At 42.8% G+C, this 26577-nt stretch overlaps 1 protein-coding gene across 1 annotated transcript in view; it reads right to left on the reverse strand.

Annotated features, from left to right (window-relative positions):
• Positions 1-4094: 4094 nt before the first annotated feature.
• LRRC8B (leucine rich repeat containing 8 VRAC subunit B) overlaps positions 4095-26577 on the reverse strand; it is a 185636-nt gene continuing 163153 nt past the window's right edge. The window contains exons 2-4 of the mRNA XM_063939938.1: positions 15208-15368; positions 8884-11019; positions 4095-6146 (exon numbers count right to left, since the gene is read on the reverse strand). Of these exons, the coding sequence (XP_063796008.1) occupies positions 5880-6146; positions 8884-11001 (2385 nt within the window). The 5' untranslated portion in view covers positions 11002-11019; positions 15208-15368 and the 3' untranslated portion in view covers positions 4095-5879. The remainder of the gene's footprint in view (positions 6147-8883; positions 11020-15207; positions 15369-26577) is intronic.

The following is a 26577-nucleotide window of genomic DNA, read 5'->3' on the forward strand; positions in this document are numbered from 1 at the left end:
TATACCACAAAACTGTCACAGATCTGTTATATACGTCACAGCATGGAAATGAAGAATCAAAGTCACGCATAAGGAAGAAAATAGGCGCATCTTCATTTACAAATATGTCACAGGTTGTATGCAGCAATTCTTGCACTTATTTCTAGTAAATGAATGAATCTTCCCCTAAATATCTTTTCATGAACTATCAAAATCTAAAAACTAAAGCCACAAATGATTTTGCGAAGCACTATTCACAATGCACGATTTTTGAGTATATTGTGTACAGTTCACAAAAACGTTAGTACATCAATTTACAGCTATAAAAAACAATAGGTAAAATATAGTGTTTCAGCTACAGTATAAAACACATCAGTGCAAAAGGTTCCAACCATCATAGACGGGAAGAAAACTTAACTGCAAAGTAAAACAATAGCTGGAGGTGCGACATAGATAGTTGTTAGAGAACATTTAGGGCCATAATCTCAGTGGCATGCATTGTCGAAGCAGCACGCAGTCGGACTATGTTTTAAGTTCCGGTCGCACAGCGCTTGGATCCAGATTGTTAGCGCTCAGAGACGCAGAACAGAATCAGCTGTACAGTCTGTGCAATACAGTGGGCATTCCTTGCAGGTGCCAGGGGTGTTAGTAAAGCAGACGCGGGACGCACAGTTGCTCACACAGGAGGCCATGGTCAGACGGAGAAACTGCACCTACCATAGAAAAACACACCCGATGGTGCATCTGGAGACGTAGCTGCACCACTGCAAGACGCTGCACGTGGCGTCTCAATGTTAATGCATTAGTATAAGATGCAGATGTGGCTTCTGCAAAAGACACAGCTGCATGTGTATGTGTCTCAGATTCAGCCCCTTCATATATAGGCATTCTGTATTTTGCCCAGCAGCCAAGTTTTTGTAATTACATTGATGGCAAATAAAAAGGTCTTCATAGATTATAAAGTTCAATAATCCCTTTTTCTGAAATCATAAGGGCCAATTCAATTGTTTTCTGCAACCACTGCTGGGTGTCCATCGGACCTATTCAATTGTTGCTCCAATCAGATAGCCATTACCAGTTAAGGCTCCTGACAACTTGGGGTTTAGCCACATAAAGCGAGCAAACCCATCTAAAGCACTTGAATGGGTGTCCAAAGTCCGGGTTTGGGCGCCAAAGCTGCGTACCTTTTAACACATTTTTTTCTCGCACCTCCTGAGGCTGCAAAAAGAAAAAGAAAAACTGACTGCTGTGGCTATTGGGCGTTTATTGGAGAAACAAACTAATTGCTCCGATAGATTCCTATTCCTTCAGATGGCCAGCAGGTGGCAAGCGTCACAATTGAATAAGCCCCATATACTCAAAGTACTCATTGCTTAAACACAATGGAAGCAGCCATTTTATGCCCAGAATATTCAGCCTAGGAACCTGTGATATGACTGATGGGATCAAAGGCTTGGTATTCGAGTATATCCCTCTGTAGGCAGTAAAACTCTGCTTTATTTTGCTGTGCATGCTATCATCTTATGCTCATGTTCTAGCAGCCAAAATGTGGCATGCTCTATCAGACTTAGAGAACCAATAGTAATGAGATTGCACTCACATTTGTGATCAGCTCACAAGATGGCTATCTCTGCTGTATGTAGGTGGAAGATTTCTTAAGGGGGGGTACACACAGAGCGACGTTCCCTTAATTTTTAAGCAATCTGACTAGATTGTTTAGAAATTAGGAACACATTGCTCCGTGTGTAGGGGTGCTGGTGACAGCGATGCGTGTTCCCGCACATCCCTATCACTGGTGCTAGATTGGCTGTGCAGAGCGGGGGGAGAGATGTGTGCTGAGCGGTTCGCTCAGCACACATCTCCCTCCACATCTACCCATCTGTACGGTCCTTTAAAGCTATCTACAATATAAGGACATTCTTCTGCTTTTATTTCTTACAGGTACAATAATCCCGGGTAGTGTGAGGAAAAATCTTTGGAAGAGTTTAACAGTAGTTTAAACGTACATTCCACAGTTCAGTAAACATAATAACCTGAGGAGACTGAATGATGAGATTACCTGATTTGCAGTGTAAAGCAGGGGTTCTCAACTCCTGTCCTCAAGTACCACAAACAGGTCATGTTTCGTGGATTTCTTTAAACACTTGCCTGGCATGGTCGCATCAGATGCGACCATACCAGCAAGTGCTTTATCTGACCTGGTCGCACAGGATGCGACCAGTCATATATACAGTGTTAGCAGCGGTAGGGAAGGGAAACTTCCCTCCACTGCTGCTCACAGAGGGACCGGAAGGTCCCTCTTCCTCCCTGCGCTCTCCCCTACTGCTAGTCATGCTGCAGATCACTGCTGATTGGTCAGCATGACAGGACCCCCCACTCCAGCGGCTGCAGACAATAGCAGCCACTGGGGAAGTGTAAATTAACCCTCCCAAGCCCCTCCTGTGTACTTGGAGGCTGTCTTGGCTTTCAAAATGATCAACAAAGACCAACAAAAAAAAATGTTAAACTTTTTTTTAACTAAAATCATTTTAGATGAGGGTAAATACACATTCTTCACCTAATTGACTAATAAAAAAACCCAACAATTTCTGAGCGGCTTTTGAGAAAAAAAAATTGGCAGTTAAGTGGTTAATCATGCACAGATGAGTTGATCTGTTTTATCGATTCAGTGATTATCCCACCGGTTGCCACAGACAAATCCTCAAGCCTTATACTTGAGGTTGAGAACCACTGATTTAAAGGGCACACAATCTCACCCAGACAAATCTTGTTGTGTTATAAGAAATACAAATGTTATTAAACAAAAAGCACTGTTATGCAGACAAATATATCTAAAGCTACAGTTGCAGAGTGAAGATCTACAAGATTTATGAAATAATATTAAAATGCCTTAATGAAGAGTTCTGACAATTTGGCAACATACATGTTTTAATAAATAACTACAATGCTTTTGGTTAGTAAAGAGGCAAAGCATTCATAATGAACACATGTTGTGAAACTGAACATTTGAGAAAATAACATTTGAATATGTGAGAAACATTCGGAGTCACTCCGAATGTTTCTCACATATTCAAATGTTAGACAACATAAATGGTCAAAAGGGGCAATTCTTGGTAAATGTAACATTGTAGCAACTAAGTAAGAATGAAAGAGAATCTCTGTGTGATAAAGCCACTCACACAACCATAACCCAAAATGCTGTCTTAGGATCCCTTTTCACATATCCTCTGAACAACCATGCAAAACTACATAGGGATCAATAACACCGGTAAACAAAAATAAAAATTTGTGTATTTATTTTAATAACTATTTTCTGGTTCTCTATATCGAAAAATAACCAAAACCTTCGTTTATTTTTGAAAAACTTTGCTTTTGTCCCTTTTACAATGATCAATAAATATTAAAGTTTTTAAATGATCATATAAGGAGAAGCGTGTTTTAGTAAGTAAGGGAGGGGACGATCGGGGGGAAAGCAAGTGGTATTCTGACCCTCATTACACGTAAGCAGTGTGTAACTATTCAGATAGCTAAACCATGTCCATCTCTCAATGCACAGACGATGAGATTTCTGGAACTGTAAACCTTTTATTAATACAGACTGGAATGATTGTCCATATAATATAGCTGTAGTTCTGCAGAATAGATCACTGTACATGTAACAAATAAAAGAATAAACAGTGCACGGACATAAGATATAAGTCTCTGGGGTAGAAGAGACTTAACACAGCCTGTCAGCAACTCATGCGCAGATAACGGAGTAGTAACAAAAATGGAGAATCTAACCCTTTGACCCGTCACATGGCAAGAGGCAGCTAAGCATAGAGATATGTCCCTTAAAGTGCATATGTTACATGCTCACTTGGACCAATTTAAAGATAACATGGGTGCCTATTCGAAAGAGCAATGTGAACGTTTTCATCAAGATGTGATTGACTTATCAGGGGCAATACAATGAGAGTATGATGAGGGATTATATTTGGGGGCTAATACGAGAAAGTCCATACAATCACAGAAGAAATACGGAAAATATTAATTTCTAAACTTTCTTTATATATTCTGTTACAGCAGTTTTGTTAAACCCCCCCCCCCCCAAAAAAAAATGTAAATAAAAGTAATTCAAATTCATGACAAAAGTTTATTTTTACATACAATAAAATTCTGAAAATAGGGAAATTTCCTTAAACTATGTAATTTCATTCTCATAGCTACAAAAGCACACTTTTTCGGGTAAAACTATTTTTTCTTTAATTAGTAAAGTGGAAGAAATAAATATCAGATATGCAGAACCCAGACTCAAAATTTGTGTTGACCGGTGTAATTCATATTGTACTTGCATCTGAATATATTTTAGCTGTTTTGTCTGAGGAGTTTACACTAAACCCTATATTAAACCTTCCAACTTTACCGATTTCATTGGCACAGTTAGAATCGGCAGGGCAGATGGTGAAGTATCTATTAACCGCTGCTCTACTACACAGCAGTGAATGGCCATACAAAGGGAAAGGAATAGGCAGCGGACGCATTAAGTACGTTCTATGTGATAAAATTCATGCCCCCTTAACAAGCGTGCACCACGTTGTCCCGATTCATATGGAAAACAAATTAGGGTTGTGCTATATGGGCATTGACAAGACTGCTGTAGACTTTGCTGCCCTCTTAAAAGGAGAATGCTAGCAAGATTTTAACTAAGAAACATTCCAATACTGTAACTAGGCCCCTAAAGTCCTCTATTCCAGTTCAAGTATAAAACTACAAATACATGCAGTAAATTGATGAAACATTTGGTTGGTCCCAAAGCGACAGGATATCCCCAGTCAACATCTTTTCAGCACCAATCAGATTTTGATTAGGACTCATGAACTATGTGGTTGGCAGATTACAGTGAACAGACAGCAAATGTTATTTTCAATGGCACAACTGTGCCAATGTGATATGGTTACTCAAAGATTCTGAGCACCCTGCTTGGTCTAACTGGTCATCTTCCTGGGAGAACAAATTCAGCCTACATCTGTAAATCAGTCAGCTAAAGACGACAAGGAAACTATTCATTAGATTAGCAGAACTCTCCTTATGCTTCCTATACAAAGCCCTATGTGGTTCTCATTGGGTCCTGTATGTTTTCTTGATGTCACAATCTAAGAAAGTCCGAAAGTCATTATCCAAGTATAAAATATACTTTGTTACTAATTTACATTGTGATTGAGAGCTATTCAGTTAAATGGCTTTTTTTGTACTTTTATGGTCATACAAATATATGGCATCAAATGAGACTTTGCGTAACATGACTTTGTGGACTAAGAAAGTTACCAAGGCTGTAAATTGTTACATACATTTCTGCGGTAGGTACACACACGCACTCACATTAACAGGCTTTTGATATCACAGTAGTTTAGCACACTTCAATATTTGTGACTCCAGCATGCCACTGATAATACACTGGTTTAATCAAAGATAGAGGGGTCAAAATGTATCAATGTGGCATTACATTTGGTCCAAAATATATCTATAATTTTTGTTTTTTTAAGAATATTTAAACAAAAATACTAACTATACTATGAGAATTGTGCTACATTATGACACTTTTTTTTGACAGTTCAGCAGTTTAGTCCTTCATCACTGTTTCAGTGCTGTAACTTGGCAAGCTGTAGCTACAGCTTTTCCTTACCACATTTTGTAAAAGCACTGTACTGTAGGTGGTTCAGCATCCTGTTATACTGACTTTAAACTCTTTTGTATATTCAAAATGACAACATTGCCATAACTGGCTGCAGCCATACAAAAATTAGCTGCAGCCGCCATCCAACCCCCCCCAAAAACAAAAACAAAAAACCCAATTAACTCAACAGAAAGCTACACTAATAGCGGTTACTGTAATAAAAATAGGGATAGGTGTGGATTTCCTATCTATGACAAGATTTCTGGTTCTCCTTTGCGTATGATGGGAGTGTATGCAGCACACTGCTCTCTACAATGATGCAGAGTGGCTTTAGTGACTGACAGGACTCCAGCTCACGAGGAAGTGATTCAATTTGGTTTCCAACCAGCTCTATCTTAATGAGATTGGTCAAGTCCCCAACGTGTGTGGGAAGGCTGGTCAGGCTGTTTTTTCCCAGTAGTAAACACTGTAGTTTGCTGCATTTAAACAGCCCATCTGGTAAGATCTCAATCTGTAATGGAAGAAGACAATGAGGTTAGCGATTTTATGAACCAGACATAAGATATGCGCATTACTTGGTTCTTCAAAATGTCACTATAACAGAGAAATGTATAAAGTACAATGCTCATTGTTCTCGTTATTCTTACTAGTGAAGCGATTTCAATTTCAGAGGAATTACATAAACTATGGTTTAGCCACTACTGTGTAAATCAGATCAGATTGAAAGGGGGGTATATAATTAGCCGCAGGGTTTACCCAGCGACTAACTGCCAGCAAAAATCCAAAAATCCCTGCAGTGTGGGAAAGGCTATTCAATTAAATAGCCTTTTTCCTGCACTGAAAAATCAGGATTCAGATGAGTAAACTGCGAAATCAAATTTTTTTTTTTTTTACCTTGCGCAACCTTATTTTTTTTTTTTTTACGTGGACTTTACCTCGCAGCTCCTTGAGGTGCAAAGTTCAGTCCGACTGCGGGGATTTGTGTGCGGGGTATTCCCCCGCTAATTGAATACCTTGTGCAGCTAATTGAATTCCCTCCAAAGAGGGTCTATCTTCTAGAAACAATTATTAATGTAAATTTAAATATACTACTGATTGTTTTAGCTAAATTAAATACTAAATACTCCAGAACAAAGGGGGTAATTCAGAGTTGACCGCAGCAGCAAATTTGTTAGCAGTTGGGGCAAAACCATGTGCACTGCAGGGGAGGGGGGGGGGGGGGAGAGAGATATAACATGTGCAGAGAGAGTTAGATTTGGGTGGGGTGTGTTCAAACTGATATCTAAATTGCAGTGTAAAAATGAAGCAGCCAGTATTTACCCTGCACAGAAACAAAATAACCCTCCCAAATCTAACTCTCTCTGCAAGTGTTATATCTACAGTGCACATCGCCCAACTGCTAACAAAATGTGCTGCTGCGATCAATTCTGAATTACCCCCAATGTTAGAGGGACAGTCCTGCGATTGGCACATTCATCCCAATTTGTGGAAGGTATTTCCCCTGCTACTCACAGTGGAAGCAGGTGCCTTCACTGCGTGATGCAAAATAATGATGTTGCTAAGCAAAATACACCATAGAGGGCATGGCCAAACCTATGGGAGGTGATGTAGCCATGCCCCCAATTTAGATTTAGTACTTCCAAAATTTGGGAGTTATATGAGTGACTAATAGCCTCGGAACACTATTCTATTTACACTGTATAAGCATGTCATGTGATTTCAATATATTGCTTATTAGGTATGCTATTAAACATATAATTAGTATATTGTGGGTAAATAAACAGAAACACAAGTAAAGCTTCCGTAAAAAGGGCAATGGTGCAAAAAGGAGGAAAAAAAATAGTGAAATGAAAAGGAAGACCAGAATTAAAAGGGAACAACAGACAAAGGATGAACAAAGAAAACAGGAACAAAGGAGACTAGGATTACCCTAGGCGCACACACAAAAATAGGGAAGCACCAAATCCATCATTTTGTTTTGCAGGAAACTTGGATTTGTCCAAATTTTTTAGAACCGTCTTGATTTTCCTGTGATTTTAGTGCTGAGAAATATCTGATGTGACTTAGTTCAACTGTCAAACCACAGTGGCTTCTCCCAGCATTTTAGTGCAGTTGCCAGGCCACTAAGGAACACAGAGAAGACATCTCCAAGGTTTACGTTTCTGTGCTTTGTCTAGAAATTGTGATTATGTAAAGTAGAATAATTAACATAAACACGTCTCCTCTTAGAGACATTAAACAATAAACATATGCTAATCATTTAAATACATGACATAACCAAAGGAGTATGACTATGCCCTTAGTTTGGATGCCAATAGCTTTGTAATATTCCATGACACTATACAAGAGGGACAGGTAGCAGTCTGCTGCACTACATGTTTGTCTGAGATATTAATTTATAGATAAAAATATTGGCAGCTGACTGAATATACATTTTTTTTAACCCTATTTTAAAATGGCAATAAATTTAGGACAAAGTTGTCCATGGTTTACTAGCCACACACACAACGTAATCCAATAAATCATCTCAACTGTCAAGATCCGTACGCAAATTGGCTGTGCACATTGGTGGCTAAATTGCATAGATTCTGTCGTTCTGGCACCAAAGCAGGCTATTTCCAGTGCATACTAATCCTTACTTTATCTGCCATTCTAAATATTACAACTCGTTAAGTACTCATTATGGAGGTGCTACAAAACTTTAAAAAGAACTTTAAATATCTTTGTCATCTACAATTGATGGTAAACGGTTTTAGATAATACAGGTTGAGTATCCCATATCCAATATGCCAAAATACAGAATATTCCGAAATACAGAATTTTTTGAGTAAGACTGAGATAGTGAAACCTTTGTTTTCTGATGGCTCAATGTACACAGTTATTAAAAATATTGTATTAAATGACCTTCAGGCTGTGTGTATAAGGTTTATATGAAACGTAAATGAATTGTGTGAATGTACACACACTTTGTTTAATGCACAAAGTTATTAAAAATATTGGCTAAAATTACCTTCAGGCTGTGTGTATAAGGTGTATATGAAACATAAATGCATTCTGTGCTTAGACTTGGGTCCCATCGCTATGAAATCTCATTATGGTATGCAATTATTCCAAAATACGGAAAAATCCGATATCCAAAATACTTCTGGTCCCAAGCATTTTGGATAAGGGATAGTCAACCTGTACACATTATAATAACAAGAAACATGAGACAATGCCACAATATTTGTGATGTATCAGATACTTACACTGTTTTTTGTCACAGCAAAATACTGAAGATTTTTTAAGAGTTGAATCTCCTCTGGTATGAAAGTTAGATTGTTATAACCGAGGTCCAAAATTCGCAGCTTACTACACAAAAAGAGTTGTAGCGGCACCATTTCTATGTTGTTATGATTTAAGTAGAGCTGTTCTAAGTTAGCCAATGCTCCAATCTGAAGAGGGATGTAGGCAATGGAGTTGTGCCATAACTTCAAACAGGTTAGTTTGTGCAGATGCTGGAAACTAATAATTTCTTCAACAGTTTTAAAATTATTTCCTCTGAAATCAATTTCCCACAGTTCACTCAGACTAAAAATGGAATGTGGAATTCGTTCTAGGTCACAGTTGATTAATTCTAGGCTGCTAAGGTTTGCCATCTTTTTGAAGCTGATTAATATCAGCAACCTATTTCCTTCATTATTAACGCTAAGCTTCTCTAGAAATGGTAACATGTCCGTAATGACGGGCGGAATGCGTGGAATGCTGCTCTTCAAGTAAAGTGTCGTCAGGTTCTTCAGGTCCTGAAGACCTTCGATGTGTGTAAAATTGTAATTATCAAGAGATCCTGCTAAATACAGTTCCTTCAAGTTCTTTAAAAGGAAAATCCAAGAAGGAATCTTTTCAATTGAAGTAAATTTCAGATGCAGAGTTTCAAGGTTTTCTGCTAGAAAGCTCAGAGCTTGTAGGTCCACAGTGAGAGTTGAGTGATAAATGTGAAGTTCCTTGAGGTTGACCAACTGAGTTATCATTGGGGTGAGTTTCGCATCCGGTATAAGTTCCAGTCTCATGACTTCTATCTCATTTAGTTCAAAGACATTGTCGGGTAATCCGCTAAGCATGAAAAGATGAAGCTCTATTTTGTCCTTGGAATTGCGGGTTAGTTTATTTCGGAGCATCTCAACCGTCCACTCATTGTTTAGGTTAATCTGTTTCAGTTTGTTCTCGCTGACTTCAGATAGAAATATTGAGAAGCGTTTGGAGTACAGTGGATCATACTGGTCTGCTAGATGCAGAATAAAAGCAAAGTCATTTTGGACATCTGGGATATCACTGTAATTACTCTTTTCTCTGACTGCTTCAAATGAGTATTGATTCAGAGAACTTCTTAGCATCCACCACAGGCTGTAAAAGCAAGCAGATCCATATAAAAATATCAGCAGAACATAAAATGTGGCCAAAACCTTGAAAATTGCAGCAAGAGAGTAAACACATTGGTATCTCTTGTACCCTGTGAATGCTTCAATATCAACTATACAGTCAATTTCAAAAGTTATATGCATCAAAAAATAAGACACATATGTAATAATGATGAGCAGTGCGATTACTTTAATGACAATCTGCTTCAGGTACAGGCTATAAATGATGTCCTTTTGCTCAACATGTAGACGGAACCGGCGTACTTTTTCAAATAAGGCCTTAGCCTGTTCTCCTTCTTTTTTGTCCAGTACACTTGAAGCATCGTCTTCCACTGCAGTGGTCTCCACCCCGGGTTGTAACGACTGCTTCCTTGTGTCTGTATCTTCAGCAATAGATGAGGAAGTCAACAGACGTGATCTTTTGCGTGTCTGATTTCTCACAGTTTGTTCTGCAACAGTCTCAGACAAGGCTCGAGTTGTCCAAGGGGAATCAAAACATTTATACAGAATAGCAACAAAGTGCTCCAGCCTAGAACTTGTGCTTGGGTAATGTAGCCAAAAATTGCTGCACACAGCAAAAATGATTGTATGAAGAAATACCAGATAGGGAAAGAACTTTGTAAACCAGTGGAGCTGTTTTTCATAGCAGACTGCGTCAATATAGGCATATTGTTGGCGGTGCAAGTCATTCTGGATTCCTGTGGAGTGACTAACTTTTCCCAAGGGTCCAGATGACAAATTAATCTTTGCAATGACGTGTTCCATAGGATGTGCACAATGATTGTCCACTTCTGCCTTACAGGGAAGACACAGCATCCTGCTCTGTGTGAGCTGCAGAGCACCTGCCAGAACAGCAATCATCAGCATCACCATTGTAATGTAATACCAAAACACATCCCACCATGGCTTCAAAATGTGATAAGAAGTCTGGGCATCTGCTAAAAATCTCAGCTCTGTTACAGTTATCATGATTTATGTTGGTGGTAGCTGCAATACAGAAAAGAAATGAATAAAAGGTAAAAGGTAAGTGTTCTGTTTAAGGCTGTATTATGCTGGCCAAAAAAAATGCATTTTGAAATATCTGCAAAAGTCTATCGATGACTGGTACATAGTAAGTTTTATATATACATTTTTTTTTAATTATTTACAGATATACTTAAAAGATTACTGCTAACCGTACATGTTAATGTCCAAGTGGCCAATATTTGGCATATTTGCTTGGATCAAGCTAATAATTAAGGCCTGTTAGTGTAGCCAGATGATGGCCCCTGATGGTCATTTGCCAAATGCATTTACCAACACACCCAATAACAATGATCCATTGTGACCACATTATTATTGTTTTCATTGTAATACTGAGAAGATTTTGGTTAATGAGCATAGACAGCTTTAGATTCTAAAGGGCCCCATACACTACAACGATATGTCTGAGGCTGAAGTCAGATGTAATTTCCCTTGATCTCCCCCGGGACCTTCCCGGGAGCGATTCCATACGATTTGGTACTTTTGTGCTATTTTTGTATAAGATATATCGCATACATTGCATGCAGTTTATCGTACGGCATACAATTGTACCATGAGATATATCTGATGGGCTGGATAGAGAGCTACGGAGGCTGGGAGTGTCCTGCGAATGCCAGTCAAACTTCCCTGTGATACATCGCATGCGATACATCACATGCACAAAAAACACACATTTTTCATCTGATTCCATCCAATTCCGATATATCATTAGTGCAGCACCAACGACCTAGGGGATCCTATCCGACAGCCACGGGGACACGCATCAGATTGGATACGATCTAAAACACATACGATTGTACACAATTTCATACAATATGTCAGACGCAGAGCCGGCCATAGCTATAGGCAAACTAGGCAATTGCCTAGGGCATTTGATATGCCCAGGGGCATCAGCAGCTTCTGCTGATTAAAATGATATGCGGCATGCCTATATTCTGTGTGTAGCATTTCATATGCAGATACAGCCACAGTCTCACACAGTATAAAGGCATGCTGTATATCATTTTAATCAGCAGAAGCTGCTTGTGCATCATAGCCATATAACAATGCAAATAAGATGCATTTACATTAAAAAATGTGCCCGACGTTAGCACTGAGGCAAGATTTATGAGGACACATCTGTATCCAAGCAGAGGCAGAGGTCACAGTGTTAGTGGCAGTGTGAGTGCTGTGTGCATGTGAGTGGGTTGGTTGTGCAGTAGTGTTCGGAATATGTGTAAGGACCATTATGTGTGCCATGTAAAAATGCATTAATAATGTGCAACATATGTATAAGGGGCACTATGTGTGTCATTATGTGTATAAGGGCATTAATAATGTGCGGCATATGTGTAACAGGGTACTACTGTCTGTGTGTCATTATGTGTATAGGGGCACAAATAATGTGCAGCATATGTGTAGGGGCATTATGTGTGTCATTATGTGCATAAGGGCATTAATAATGTGTGGCATACAGTATGTGTAACAGGGTACTACTGTATGTGTCATTATGTGTATAGGGGCACTAACAATGTGCAGAAAATGTGTAGGGGGCACTATGTGTGTCATTATGTGTATTAAGGCATTAATAATGTGCGGCATATGTGTAAGGGACATTATGTGTAAAAGGGCATTAATAAAGGTTGTCATAATGTGTAAGCACATTATGTTTAGAAGGACATTAATAATGTGTCTCATATGTGTTAGGGGCATTACTGTGTGGAATTATGTGTTTAAAGTGCTCTTCTATGTGGTGTTGCGTATAGAAAGGGCACTACTGTGTCGTCTAATGTGAATAAAGAGCAATAGGGTGTGGTGTAATGTGAATAAGGAGCAATTCAGTGTGATGTAATGTGAATAAGGGGCTCTACAGTGAGGAGTAATGTTTATAAGGTAAAGTGATACTACTGTGGGATGTAATATGAATTATGGAAACTATTGCATGATCAAATCTGAATAAAGTGCAGTACTGTGTGGCGTATTTGGAATTGGTTTACTATTGTGTGGCCATGCCCCTTTCCAGCAAAAACACACCCCTTTTTGGGCTGTGCGCCAAATGTGTGAACTGTTCCTATTTAAAATATAGGGGGTACAAACACCAAAATAAGGACTGCTATGGCTGAGGGGTGATGGTTCTGGGAAAGAAGTGCAAGGTCAGAGGCAGAACCAGCAGTGGTGCTAGGGGGCACCAGCCAAAATCTTGCCTAGGGCATCATTTTGGTTAGGGCCGGCTCTGGTCAGACGGATATATCGGAATTGTATGAAATCGTGTAAAATTGTCCTAGTGTATGGGGCCCTTAACACAGAGCAGGATGAGTATTACCTCAGAATTTTACTTGCCAGGTCGAGGGTTTGATGTAGTTCCATCATAAAAGTTAAGCATTCATTTTGACAGTTTTTTTGTACTCTGATTGAAACTTCTTACATATTTACATTGGTTACACATTAATATAGTTTCAAGTGTTTGTCATAAAGCTACATTTTCATGTTATCCCACCAACATACCAGTTTTCACAATAATAACAAATTTTGTCTATTTTCCAACTACAAACAGTTAAGCGATTAGTAATGTGTTGTTTTATTTGCATTTCAAAAATAAATAAGAAACAGACCAAGGGGGAGAATCAATTAGGTGTGGGGTTTACTCTGTAGCTGACTGAATTCAATTGCCTACAGAAACCCTGCACGCTAATCCCTGAGGCAGGATTTTTCCTTGCAACCTCAGGAGCAGCAAGGAAACATCTGTGTTATACGCACCCCATTGCATTTAATGTATGGGGAAATCCATTAGATTCCACATTTTATGCGGAATCTGTGCATTTCTAGAGGTTTCACTACACAGGGAAAAGGCTAAATAATTGAATATGCATAAAACCCAGAGCTTTTCCTAGCGTGCCAATCTCTGCAACTAACTGAGGGCCTTATTCAGACCTGATCGGACCTCTGCAAATTTGCGGTGGTTTGCAATCGGATAGTTGCCGCCCGGACAGAGTGAAATACCGCCCCTTGCAAGTCGGCATACGCTGTTCGAAAAGCTTTGCAAATGCCGGTTAGTTGCAAATCCGTTCGCAATTCACTCCCCATCTAATGATTTTTACAGTCTGTGCATAGCCCAGGACTTGCTCCTACAGTGCAAAAGAAACAGGCTGGTTGGGCCGGAATGGACGTCACACACCCTTGCTGAAAACACTTGGGAACGCCTGCATTTTGCCAGGAACTCCCAGAAAACAGCCAGTTACCATCCCCAAACGCCCGCTTCCTGTCAATCAGCCTGACACAGGATTTTTAGCAGTTTGGCCTCGCGCCTGCGCATTACGATCTGTACGCATGCGCACTCGTTAGATAATCGGCCACTGTGCGATTTCGCACAGTAGCAATCAGGTCTGAATTAGGCCCTGAATTTCCCTCAAGTGTATTTACCATACCACATAAAACTGCATGGAAATCATGGAGTTTAGAGTCCTAAATTAGGCTAAAGCCATAGACAGTGTTGCTATTCATGTGAGAGTACTGGAAATCATATTTTCACACTCTCTATGGTATTGGAATAATTTAGGATTGTAATAATGATTAGCAATTTAAAAAAAAAAGTACAATTGAAGGAGCGCCACTGGAAAGACATACACATGCAGCTACAGTATAGCTATTAGAAAATTACCATTTCTGGTACACACGGAAAGATGATTGGCATGCAGTTTTGTAATTAATAGCTTTGCCTACATGTTACATAGAAGACTGAAAATCCTCCTTACTCTTTACCCTAAAAATCTGTCAGCACATTTCAAGTTGTGCTTTAATTTGCCAAAAGAACAATGAACATGTTGTATGATGCAATGTTTCCAAACTTAGAGCCACTGAAACATAAAGTATGTTACCACAAAGACTCCAGCAGCCCAACATAATGAATATTGATACATCAGTCGGTATGCTCATTAAAAGAGAAAAGAGAAGAGGATGTTGAAATTAATGCAGACCCTTCACTTCACCTACACAGCTAAGGTGGCCATTTTAATGGCTGAAACCAATGCAGCATATTGTTTATCTATTACCTCTGTTCAAACATTAGGCATAAAATGGTATATTGGTTTAGCCCAGAAAATGGCTGCCTCCACACTGTGTAGACAACATTATAAACGATTTGTGCTGTTCCATATTGGTGACATACATGCTTACCACAATGCTATAGATCGAGTGGAAAATTCTTCAGTCAGGGGGTCTGCTTTTTTTATACAATCTCAGTCTCTTCATCTCTGCATCTGCTTTCATTCTGGAGCAAAACCTTGCGCCATCTTACTCCTCCTGTGAATAACGCACACACAGGCATACATGGGCTCCTGAAAATGCAGCAATTCAGAAAGAAAGGATTAAGAATCTGTGTGACAAGGGCTTTTTTTTTCTTTAAGCTCTGTACATGTAGAGAAGCAAAGCCACAAATGTTTCCTGTTTTACAATATGCTGATAAGAATATTATTGACCACATTCATCAGCGGTCAGGGCCAATAGGAAATTTTTACTGAAATAGAACAACTATTCTGTTACAATCAATAATGGGATAAGATTTCATGCTGCCAGCTAGGATACCACAAGTAACCCCACCTTAGCCTTGTTAATGAGCACACAAAACTGTTCATTCGATTCCATGGACCCAGCTGGCTTGTCTACCAGTTTGGAAGTTATGCATTGTGTATCTACAGTATGTTTGCAGCAGAATCCCAATATTGTAATTACAGTAGTCTACCAGTTTGGAATTCATGCAATGCACATCTGTGTTTGCTAAAGAAGCCCAATATTGTAGTTATGTTTTAAAAATGTGTCTGCCATTCCGCATTAAAGGGAGATTTATGGTAGACTTACCATTATTAAATCTTTCTGCGAGGTACACTGGGTTCCACAGGTAACACATTGGGGTGTAGAAATGAATCTTGAACCATGCACCACAGGTTAAAGCTTTAGCTGTCCCAAGATGCACTGGGGCCGCCTCTATAACCCCGCCTCCAGGCACTGTGAGCTCAGTTTCGTTAACCAGTCCAATGCAGTAGCAGGTAAAAGAGAAGGCAGATGTTAGTCACATAGAACCACATTCTCACGATAGGAGAAGGGACCAGCGACTAATGCCAGACAAACCCATAGAAGCTAGGTGCGTCAGGGTGGGCGCCCTGTGTAACCCAGTGTACCTCGCAGAGAGAGATTTAACACTGGTAAGTCTACAATAAATCTCCTTTTCTGCAGCGGGGTACAATGTGTTCCACAGGGAATACATTGGCGATGTCCCAAAGCAATTACTCAAGGGAGAGGACGCGCCTTAGCGGGTATGAAAACCCGGCGTCCAAAGGAACCATCCTGGGAGGCAGAAATATCAAAGGCATAGAACCTAATGAACGTGTTCACTGAGGACCACGTAGCAGCCTTGCACAAATGTTCTGCGGGAAGCCCAAGAAGGTCCAACAGACCGAGTTGAATGGACTTTAATAGCAGCAGGAGCTGGAGGTCCAGCCTGTGCAATCACCATTCTAATCCATCTGGCCAAGGTTTGCTTAGTCGCAGGCCAGGTACGTTTGTGAAAACCAAAAAGTACAAAAAGGGAATCTGACCTCCTGATAGAGGCAGTCCTCTCCATGTATATACGGAAAGCCCATACCACATCCAAAGACTGCTCTTTGTAGGACAAACCAGAAGAGATGAAGGTCGGAACCACAATTTCTTGGTTAAGGTGAAAAGATAACGCCACCTTAGGCAAATAACCAGGGCGAGCTCTAAGAACTGCCCGGTCACAGTGAAATATAAGAAAGGGTGGACGACAGGACAAAGCACCTAGGTCCGACACCCTCCTAGCAGAGACAACAGCCACTAGGAACAGGACCTTGAGCCATTTAAGGTCCACTGACTCAAGAGGTTCAAATGGAGACTCTTGCAGGGCATTCAGAACAACAGACAGATCCCATGGAGCCACAGGAGGGACATAGGGAGTCTGAATCCGTAAAACACCCTGCGTGAAAGTATGAACGTCAGGAAAAGACACCATTTTTCTTTGAAACCATACCAACAAGGCAGGGATATGAACCTTGAGGGAGGCCAGACGAAGTCTTAAGTCCAGGCCTCGTTGCAGAAAAGCCAGAAGTCTGGAAGTACTGAATTCGTAAGCCTCGTAATTTTTATCAACATACTAGGTGAAGTAAGGATTACAGACCCTATAATAAATCCGCGCAGATGCCGGTTTGCGGGCCTTCAGCATAGTTTGGATGACCGCCTCGGAGAATCCTTTGGCCCTCAGGAGTAAAGCTTCAAGGGCCACGGCGTCAAAGTCAGTCTGGCAAGGTTTGGATAGACACAAGGGCCCTGAACGAGGAGGTCTGGGTGTTGAGGAAGTAGAAGAGGACGCTCTATCGATAGACCCTGCAGGTCTGAGAACCAATGCCGTCTGGGCCATGCTGTAGCGACTAGAAGTAGTATTCCTCCTACTTGTTTGAACTTCCGTAGTACCCTGGGCAGCAGTGACACTGGAGGGAACACGTAGGGCAGCTGAAAGTTCCATGGAATTGCCAGTGCGTCCACGAATGCTGCTTGAGGATCCCTGGTTCTTGAGCCGAAGACCGTAACTTTGTTATTGTGTCGAGACGCCATCAGGTCTATATCTGGTAGGCCCCATTTGTTCACTAGGAGTTGAAAGATGTCCTGACGTCTGAGGAAATCACCTTCCCAGTTGAGGACTCCCGGAATGAACACTGCCGATATTGCCGGCAGAAGGCGTTCTGATTTTTGACACTTCCATCATTGACATGTGGCTTTGAGTGCCGCCTTGATGGTTTGTGTATGCCACCGTGGTGGCGTTGTCTGACCGTACTTGAACAGGCCTGTTCTGTATCAGAGGCAGGGCGAGAGACAAAGTATTGAACACTGCCCGCAATCCCAGAATGTTTATCGGGAGGAGTGATTCCTCTATGGTGGACCATAGAGGAGTGATTCCTCTATGGTCCACCGACCCTGGAAAGAGTGTTGCCCTAACACCGCGCCCCAACCCCTCAGACTGGCGTCCTTAGTCAGTAGGACCCAGTTGGGGATCCAGAAGGGACGGTCCCTGCTCAACTGCTGGTCCTGTAGCCACCAGGTCAGCGACAGATGAACTTCTGGAGTCAAGGAGATCATGTGAGACCTGATCCGATGAGGCAGGCCATCCCACTAGGAAAGGATTAACCTCTGTAGAGGGCGGGAATGGAATTGAGCGTACTCTACCGTGTCAAAAGCCGACACTATGAGGCCTAGTACTTGCATCGCCGAGTGTATCGACACTCCTAGGCGAGAAAGGAAGTATATGATTCTGTCCTGAAGTTTCAGGACCTTCTCTGGAGATAGAAACAACTGCTGACTCTGTGTGTCTGGTAGTGCCACCAGGTGCACCATGCTCCGAGCAGGGACCAGCGAGGACTTCTTCCAGTTGATGAGCCACCTGTGGGCTTGTAGGAAGTTTACCGTCAGTTGTAGAGGACTGAGGAGGACATTGTGGGAGTTTGCCAGAATCAGCAAATCATCCAGATACGGCAGGATCCTGACTCGCTTGCGACGGAGATGAGCCGTCATCCCGGCCATAACCTTGGTGAAGATCTGAGGGACCGTGGCCAGCCCAAACGGCAGAGCCTGGAATTGATAGTGAAAGTTGCCAATAGCAAACCGCAGATATTGCTGATGCGATAATGCAATAGGCATATGCAGGTAAGCATCGTCTATATACAGGGATACCATATAGCCTCCGGGTTCCATGGCCAGTACAATTGAGCTCAGTGTTTCCATACGGAACTTGGACACCCCCACAAACTTGTTCAGTGATTTGAGGTTGAGAATAGGCCAGAAAGACCCATCAGGTTTCGGGACTAGAAACAGGGTCGAGTAGTATCCTCTGCCACTCTGGGACAGAGGTACCGGCACTACCACTCCTGTATCCAGGAGGGAATGCACAACCATCTGTAGAGCTTGCGCCTTTAACGGATCCAAAGGGATAACAGTTGTGCAGAACTGGCGAGGGGGAAGTCTCTTGAAAGAGACTTCGTACCCGTGAGAGACAACTTCTCGCACTCATGCCTCTGAAGTGGTCATTAAGCAGACCTGGATGAATCGTAGAAGTCGGCCCCCCCACCCTGGGATCCCCCAGGGGGAGGCCTGTCCCGTCATGCAGCAGGCTTGTCATGAGAAGCAGGCTGACGAGCAGCCCAGGATAGTTAGGCCTTGGGCTAAGTGGTTGTTCGGAGCACGAGACAATCTCGGGTATGCCTGACCTTCGCTTTCCCTTAAGGCCGAAAGCAGGGAAAAGTGGTACCTTATGCCTTCTGTGCGGAAGGAGTAGCATTCGGCAGAAAGGCAGTCATAGTAGCCGCTGATTCAGACCCAATTTTTAATTAGGTCTTCCCCAAATAAGATATCCCCAGTAAAGGGGAATACCTCCAAGGACTTTTGGAGTCCAGATCCACCTTCCATGACCTCAACCACAGAATACGGCAAGCCAGGACAGACATATTCGACGCCTTGGCAGCCAACACACCCGCCTCAGGGGACGCCTCCTGGTGTAGAAAAAGGTGCGGGTGGTATTGTGAGACAGGATATGTCTGGCATTGTCAGATATATCCTCGGGCAGCTCTTTCTCTAATGCCTGATCCAGTCATTAATCTATTTTGCAGCCCCAAGAGGACGTAATCGTGGTCTATGTACAACACCCGTAAGGAAGTAACAGACTTCAGGCATCCCTCCACGCGCTTATCTGTCGGTTCCTACAGTGAGGGGACAGTGGTGAGAGGCAGAGTGGACGAGACCCGACGGGTGAAACATGAGTTCACTAGCAGGGAAATACCTTCTTGTTATATAACTCTGCAGGAAGAGGATATCGAGCTAATACCCGTTGTAGACAGGGGGAATGTCTTCCCTGGATTAGACCAGGGGTCTTGTCTGATGTACACTTATACCCCTTTCAGACTGACAAATATTTCCCGGATTATTGCTCATGAACGCGCATCAACCCGGGAATTTGCTCAGTGTGAAAGGGCACTGAAAGAATATCCCGGGTCGAGCGTCCCGGCATTTCATCCCAGGTCTCGACCTGGGTTGAATCCGGGATCGTCCCGGGATGCAGTGTAGTGTGAATGGGCCCTACCCGGTATTCAGTACACGGGACTGTTAAAAGGCCTCTCATTGGAGCTTTCTTGGGCTCAGAAAAGATGATGTCATCATCCAGAGCCCAGGGAAGCGTCCTGGAAGCGGAGGAGACAGGCAATATGGCTACCTGGACTGATCAGGAGATCAGAGAGCTGCCCAGCATAAGGGGGAGGAGGAAATAAAGAAACAGATAACAGGCACAGTGAAGAATGCTATTATTTATAAAAACATTGCAAAGCTGCTTGAAGCCAGAGGAATTATCCGTACACAGCAAGTTGTTAATAAAATGAAGACTCTGAAAAAGAAGCCCCATCCCTCCCTTTGCTTGCCTATTGTGACCTCATCTATGTGCGCCAGAAAAAATAAGATTTTACTTACCGGTAAATCTATTTCTCGTAGTCCGTAGTGGATGCTGGGGACTCCGTAAGGACCATGGGGAATAGACGGGCTCCGCAGGAGACATGGGCACTTTAAGAAAGAATTTGGATTCTGGTGTGCTCTGGCTCCTCCCTCTATGTCCCTCCTCCAGACTTCAGTTAGAGAAACTGTGCCCGGAAGAGCTGACAGTACAAGGAAAGGATTTTGGGAATACAGGGTAAGACTCATACCAGCCACACCAATCACACCGTATAACTTGTGATAACTTTACCCAGTTAACAGTATGAACAACAACAGAGCATCAGATCAACCCTGATGCAACTATACATAACCCTTATTTAAGCAATAACTATATACAAGCATTGCAGAAGTCCGCACTTGGGACGGGCGCCCAGCATCCACTACGGACTACGAGAAATAGATTTACCGGTAAGTAAAATCTTATTTTCTCTAACGTCCTAGTGGATGCTGGGGACTCCGTAAGGACCATGGGGATTATACCAAAGCTCCCAAACGAGCGGGAGAGTGCGGATGACTCTGCAGCACCGAATGAGCAAACACAAGGTCCTCCTCAGCCAGGGTATCAAACTTGTAGAACTTTGCAAAGGTGTTTGAACCTGACCAAGTAGCCGCTCGGCAAAGCTGTAATGCCGAGACCCCTCGGGCAGCCGCCCAAGAAGAGCCCCACCTTCCTTGTGGAATGGGCCTTAACTGATTTAGGCAGCGGCAACCCTGCTGCAGAATGAGCCTGCTGAATCGTGTTACAGATCCAGTGAGCAATAGTTTGCTTTGAAGCAGGCGCCCCAAACTTGTTGGAAGCATACAGGATAAACAAAGATTCTGTTTTCCTGACCTTAGCCGTTCAGGCTACATAAACCTTCAAAGCCCTGACCACATCCAATGACTCGGAATCCTCCAAGTCAGTAGTAGCCACAGGCCCCACGATAGGTTGGTTTATATGAAAGGATGAAACCACTTTCGGCAGAAATTGTGGGCGGGTCCGCAATTCTGCTATATCCACATGGAAAACCAGATAAGGGCTTTTATGTGACAAAGCCGCCAATTCTGACACACGCCTAGCCGAAGCCAAGGCTAATAGCATGACCACCTTCCACGTGAGATATTTCAATTCCACCGTTTTGAGTGGTTCAAACCAGTGTGATTTCAGGAAACTCAACACCACGTTAAGATCCCAAGGTGCCACTGGAGGCACAAAAGGGGGCTGAATATGCAGCACTCCCTTTACAAACGTCTGCACTTCAGGCAGAGAAGCCAGTTCTATTTGAAAGAAAATGGATAGGGCCGAAATCTGAACCTTAATGAAACCCAATTTAAGGCCCAAAGTCACTCCCGCCTGTAGGAAGTGAAGAAAACGGCCCAGCTGGAATTCCTCCATAGGGGCATTCCTAGCCTCACACCAAGCCACATATTTTCGCCATATACGGTGATAATGTTGAGCTGTCACATCCTTCCTAGCCTTTATCAGCGTAGGAATAACTTCATCCGGAATGCCTTTTTCTGCTAGGATCCGGCGTTCAACCGCCATGCCGTCAAACGCAGCAGCGGTAAGTCTTGGAACAGACAGGGCCCCTGTTGCAACAAGTCCTGTCTTAGAGGCAGAGGCCACGGGTCCTCTGTAAGCATTTCTTGCAGATCTGGATACCAAGTCCTTCTTGGCCAATCCGGAACAATGAGTATTGTTCTCACTCCTCTTTTTCTTATGATTCTCAGCACCTTGGGTATGAGAGGAAGAGGAGGAAATACATAGACCGACTGGAACACCCACGGTGTCACCAGTGCGTCCACAGCTATCGCCTGAGGGTCCCTTGACCTGGCGCAATATCTCTGTAGCTTTTTGTTGAGGCGGGATGCCATCATGTCCACCTGTGGCAGTTCCCACCGAATTGCAATCTGCGTGAAGACTTCTTGATGAAGTCCCCACTCTCCCGGGTGGAGGTCGTGCCTGCTGAGGAAGTCTGCTTCCCAGTTGTCCACTCCCGGAATGAACACTGCTGACGTGATTCTCCGCCCAGCAAAGAATTCTGGTGGCTTCTACCATCGCCACCCTGCCCCTTGTGCCGCCTTGGCGGTTTACATGAGCCACTGCGGTGATGTTGTCTGACTGAATCAGAACCGGTTGGTCGCGAAGCAGGGACTCCACTTGACGTAGGGCGTTGTATATGGCCCTTAGTTCCAGGATGTTGTTGGAAATTTCTTCCCTGTGTGACTGCCCCCCACCCTTGGAGGCTTGCATCCGTGGTCACCAGGACCCAGTCCTGAATGCCGAATCTGCGACCTTCAAGAAGGTGAGCACTCTGCAGCCACCACAGGAGAGACACCCTGGCCCTGGGGGATAGGGTGATTAACCGATGCATCTGAAGATGTGATCCGGACCACTTGTCCAGTAAGTCCCATTGGAAGGTCCTCGCATGGAACCTGCCTAAGGGAATGGCCTCGTATTAAGCCACCATCCTTCCCAGGACTCGAGTGCAGTGATGCACTGACACCTGTTTTGGTTTTAATAGATTCCTGACCAGTGTAATGAGCTCCTGAGCTCTCTCTATCGGGAGATAAACCCTTTTCTGGTCTGTATCTAGGATCATGCCTAGGAGAGGCAGATGAGCTGTAGGAACCAACTGCGACTTTGGAATATATAGAATCCAGCCGTGTTGCCGTTACACTTCCAGAGAAAGTGATACGCTGTTCAGCAACTGCTCTCTTGATCTCGCTTTTATGAGGAGATCGTCCAAGTACGTGATAATAGTGACACCTTGCTTCCGCAGGAGCACCATCATTTCCGCCATTACCTTGGTGAATATTCTCGGGGCCGTGGAAAGACCAAACGGCAACGTCTGAAATTGGTAATGACAATCCCGTACCGCAATTCTGAGGTACGCCTGATGAGGTGGATAAATGGGGACATGAAGGTATGCATCCTTTATGTCCAGAGTCACCATAAAATCCCCCCCTTCCAGGCTTGCGATGACCGCTCTCAGCGATTCCATCTTGAACTTGAACCTTTTCAGGTATATGTTCAGGGATTTTAAATTCAATATGGGTCTGACCGAACCCATGGTGAAGATGCGCATCATGACAGGTCCTTGTTGCGAAGTGTCACGTGATACGATCACGTGACGCGGCTGTTGGATGACGCGCACTGTGATGCGCATTGCGTCGCCGGCTTCACGTTCAATCACGGGGATGAGACACAGGGGGCGTGTACATGCCGGGGAGTGTTTGTCAGTAGATGACTCCGTGACCGGAAGTTTATATGTAACCATGGAGACAGGACGGAACGTCACGGATTCAACTTTGGCGCTAAATATGCTAAATGTTCTAATAAAGATGGCCTATATAATTGGTCAGTTTGGATGTCCATTATATTGGACTGTAGTGGATTAGCTCATAGGATTCCCACCCACTTATACCCATGCTATTTAAGGAATAATAGACCTGTAACCTCTCATTCAGCTGACAATACAGGAGAGGCTGCACATCAGTGGTATGTTACATGTCTTCATACTTGTGTTAGGATTGTTCAATTTCTGAGGCAATTTCACAGTAGATTGTGATGTATTGGCTGACAGGATTTCCTACCCATGTTATTTAAGGAATGTTAGATCTTTAACCTCTTATTCAGCTGATAATATAGAAGAGGCTGTACATCAGTGTTACATGTCTTCATACTTCTGTTAGGATTGTTTCATTTCTGTGGTAATTCCATTTGAAATGGTGATTAGTGCAATTGATATTATTGTATATCTGTATTTTTATAGTCACATACACTGTCAAATCTTGATAAAGACGCCGGTGAGCGTCGAAACGCGTTGATACAGTGCCTATTTGATGTTTTTAACCTGGCATACACATGAGGGAAAACTTATGACATATTGATACCCGGGTCATATTTGTCAGCTGGGTCCATCTCAAGTTTTCTTCCATGGTATGGCTGGTCGTTTATGTGTATTTTATTTTTAAATAAAGGGGTTAAGCTTTGCCGTAATTGTCTCCCTTTTAATTTTTTCATTCACGTACACGAGTGATACTCATTCTGAGTGTATTGGTTAAAGAAGAAAGTCCACATCTCTAAAGAAACCTTAATGTGTTTTCTACTTCGCTTATACAAGTAAGCATACATGTACGAATTCCCCGTTTTGTTGGCATGACATCACTTTGGGTGATCCTATAAGAAGGTGGACGTTGGAACTCTTCCTGGGATTTTTCTCCATCACTTATTCTTCCGCCCCACACAGTGGGAAGAACTATTTCATATAGACAATACTACACTATATTGTGATTTATGTCTTTTTGTTCCATGTGAAACTAATATCTTGGCAAGAACTATACAATCAAGGGGACATTTGGAGCGCAGAAAGTGAGGTTGTACTTTTTCTATTACATATCGTTTTATAGGTTGGTGACCTATTTCTGTACTGCCCATTGCTGCTCCATTTTGCAGCGCCACGAGAGGTTTTTCTTTCCAATTTCTTACTGTCTGACCGAACCGTCTGGTTTCAGGACTACAACATGGTCGAATAATAACCCCCTCCTTGTTGAAGGATAGGAACCTTGACCACCACCTGTTGAAGATACAATTTGTGAATTGCAGTTAACACTGTTTCCCTCTCGTGGGGGGAAGCCGGCAGGGCCGTCGGTGAGGGGGCATCTCCTCAAAGTCCAGCTTGTATCCCTGAGACACAATATCTATTGCCCAGGGATCTAACAGGGAGTGAACCCACTTGTGGCTGAACTTACGAAGGCGTGCCCCCACCGGGCCTAGCTCCGCCTGTGGAGCCCCAGCGACATGCAGTGGATTTTGTAGAGGCCGGGGAGGACTTCTGTTCCTGGGAACTAGCTGTGTTGTGCAGCTTCTTTCCTCTGCCCCCGCCTCTGGCAAGAAAGGATGCACCTCGGACTTTCTTGTTTCTTTGTTCGAAAGGCTGCAATTGATAATGTCGTGCTTTCCTAGGCTGTGCAGGAATATAAGGCAAAATATCAGAATTACCAGCTATAGCTGTGGAGACCAGGTCCGAGAACCCTTCTCCACACAATCCTCAGCCTTCCATATGCCTCTTAAGTCGGCATCACCTGTCCATTGCATATTCTACAGGACACATCAAGCAGAAATCGACATAGCTTTGACTCTAGGACTTAGTAGACTCATGTCTCTTTGGGCATGTTTTATATATATATATATATATATATATATATATCTATATCTTAAGACAGCATCTTTAATATATATATCTCTATATATACATATATATACATACTAGGGTCTCAATCTCTGCTGATAAGGTACCTGTCCACGCTGCCACAGCGCTATAAACCCATGCCGACACAATCGCCGGTCTGAGTAGTGTACCAGAATGTGCACGCTATCTGCAGGATCCCTGAGAATAGCGGTTAAGTCAGGGCTACCTTTTGGGCAAACGTGACACCCTAGGGGAAGATTCCCATCGTATCCTGGCCCTAGTGGAGAAAGGATACTCCCTGACAATTCTTTGTGGGAAACTGCAGTCTCTTGTCTGGAGATTCACGCTCTTTTTCATCATGAGAGGAGGGAAATTTACCTCAGCTTTCTTCCCCTTAAACATGTGTACCCTTGTGTCAGGGACAGATGAGTCATCAGTGATATGCAAATCATCTTTTATTACAATAATCATATATTGAATACTTTTCTGCCATTTTGGCTGTAACTTTGCATTATCGTAATCGACACTGGAGTCAGACTCCGTGTCGATATTAGTGTCTATTTTTTAAATAGTGAGCATTGAGAGACTCTGAAGGTCTCTGCGACATAGGGACAGACATGGGTAGATTTCCTGTCTGTTCTCTAATCTTTTGTGCAATAAATTCACCTTAGCACTTAATTACACATATCCAAACAGGTGTCGGCGTTGTCGACGGAGACACCCTCTCACACACATATTTGCTACATCTCCTCCTTAGGGGAGCCTTTTACCTCAGACATGTCGACACACACGTACCGACACACCACACACTCAGGGAATGCTCATCTGAAGA

The sequence above is a fragment of the Pseudophryne corroboree genome, chromosome 9, assembly GCF_028390025.1.
Source record: "Pseudophryne corroboree isolate aPseCor3 chromosome 9, aPseCor3.hap2, whole genome shotgun sequence".
Taxonomy (NCBI): Eukaryota; Metazoa; Chordata; class Amphibia; order Anura; family Myobatrachidae; genus Pseudophryne; species Pseudophryne corroboree.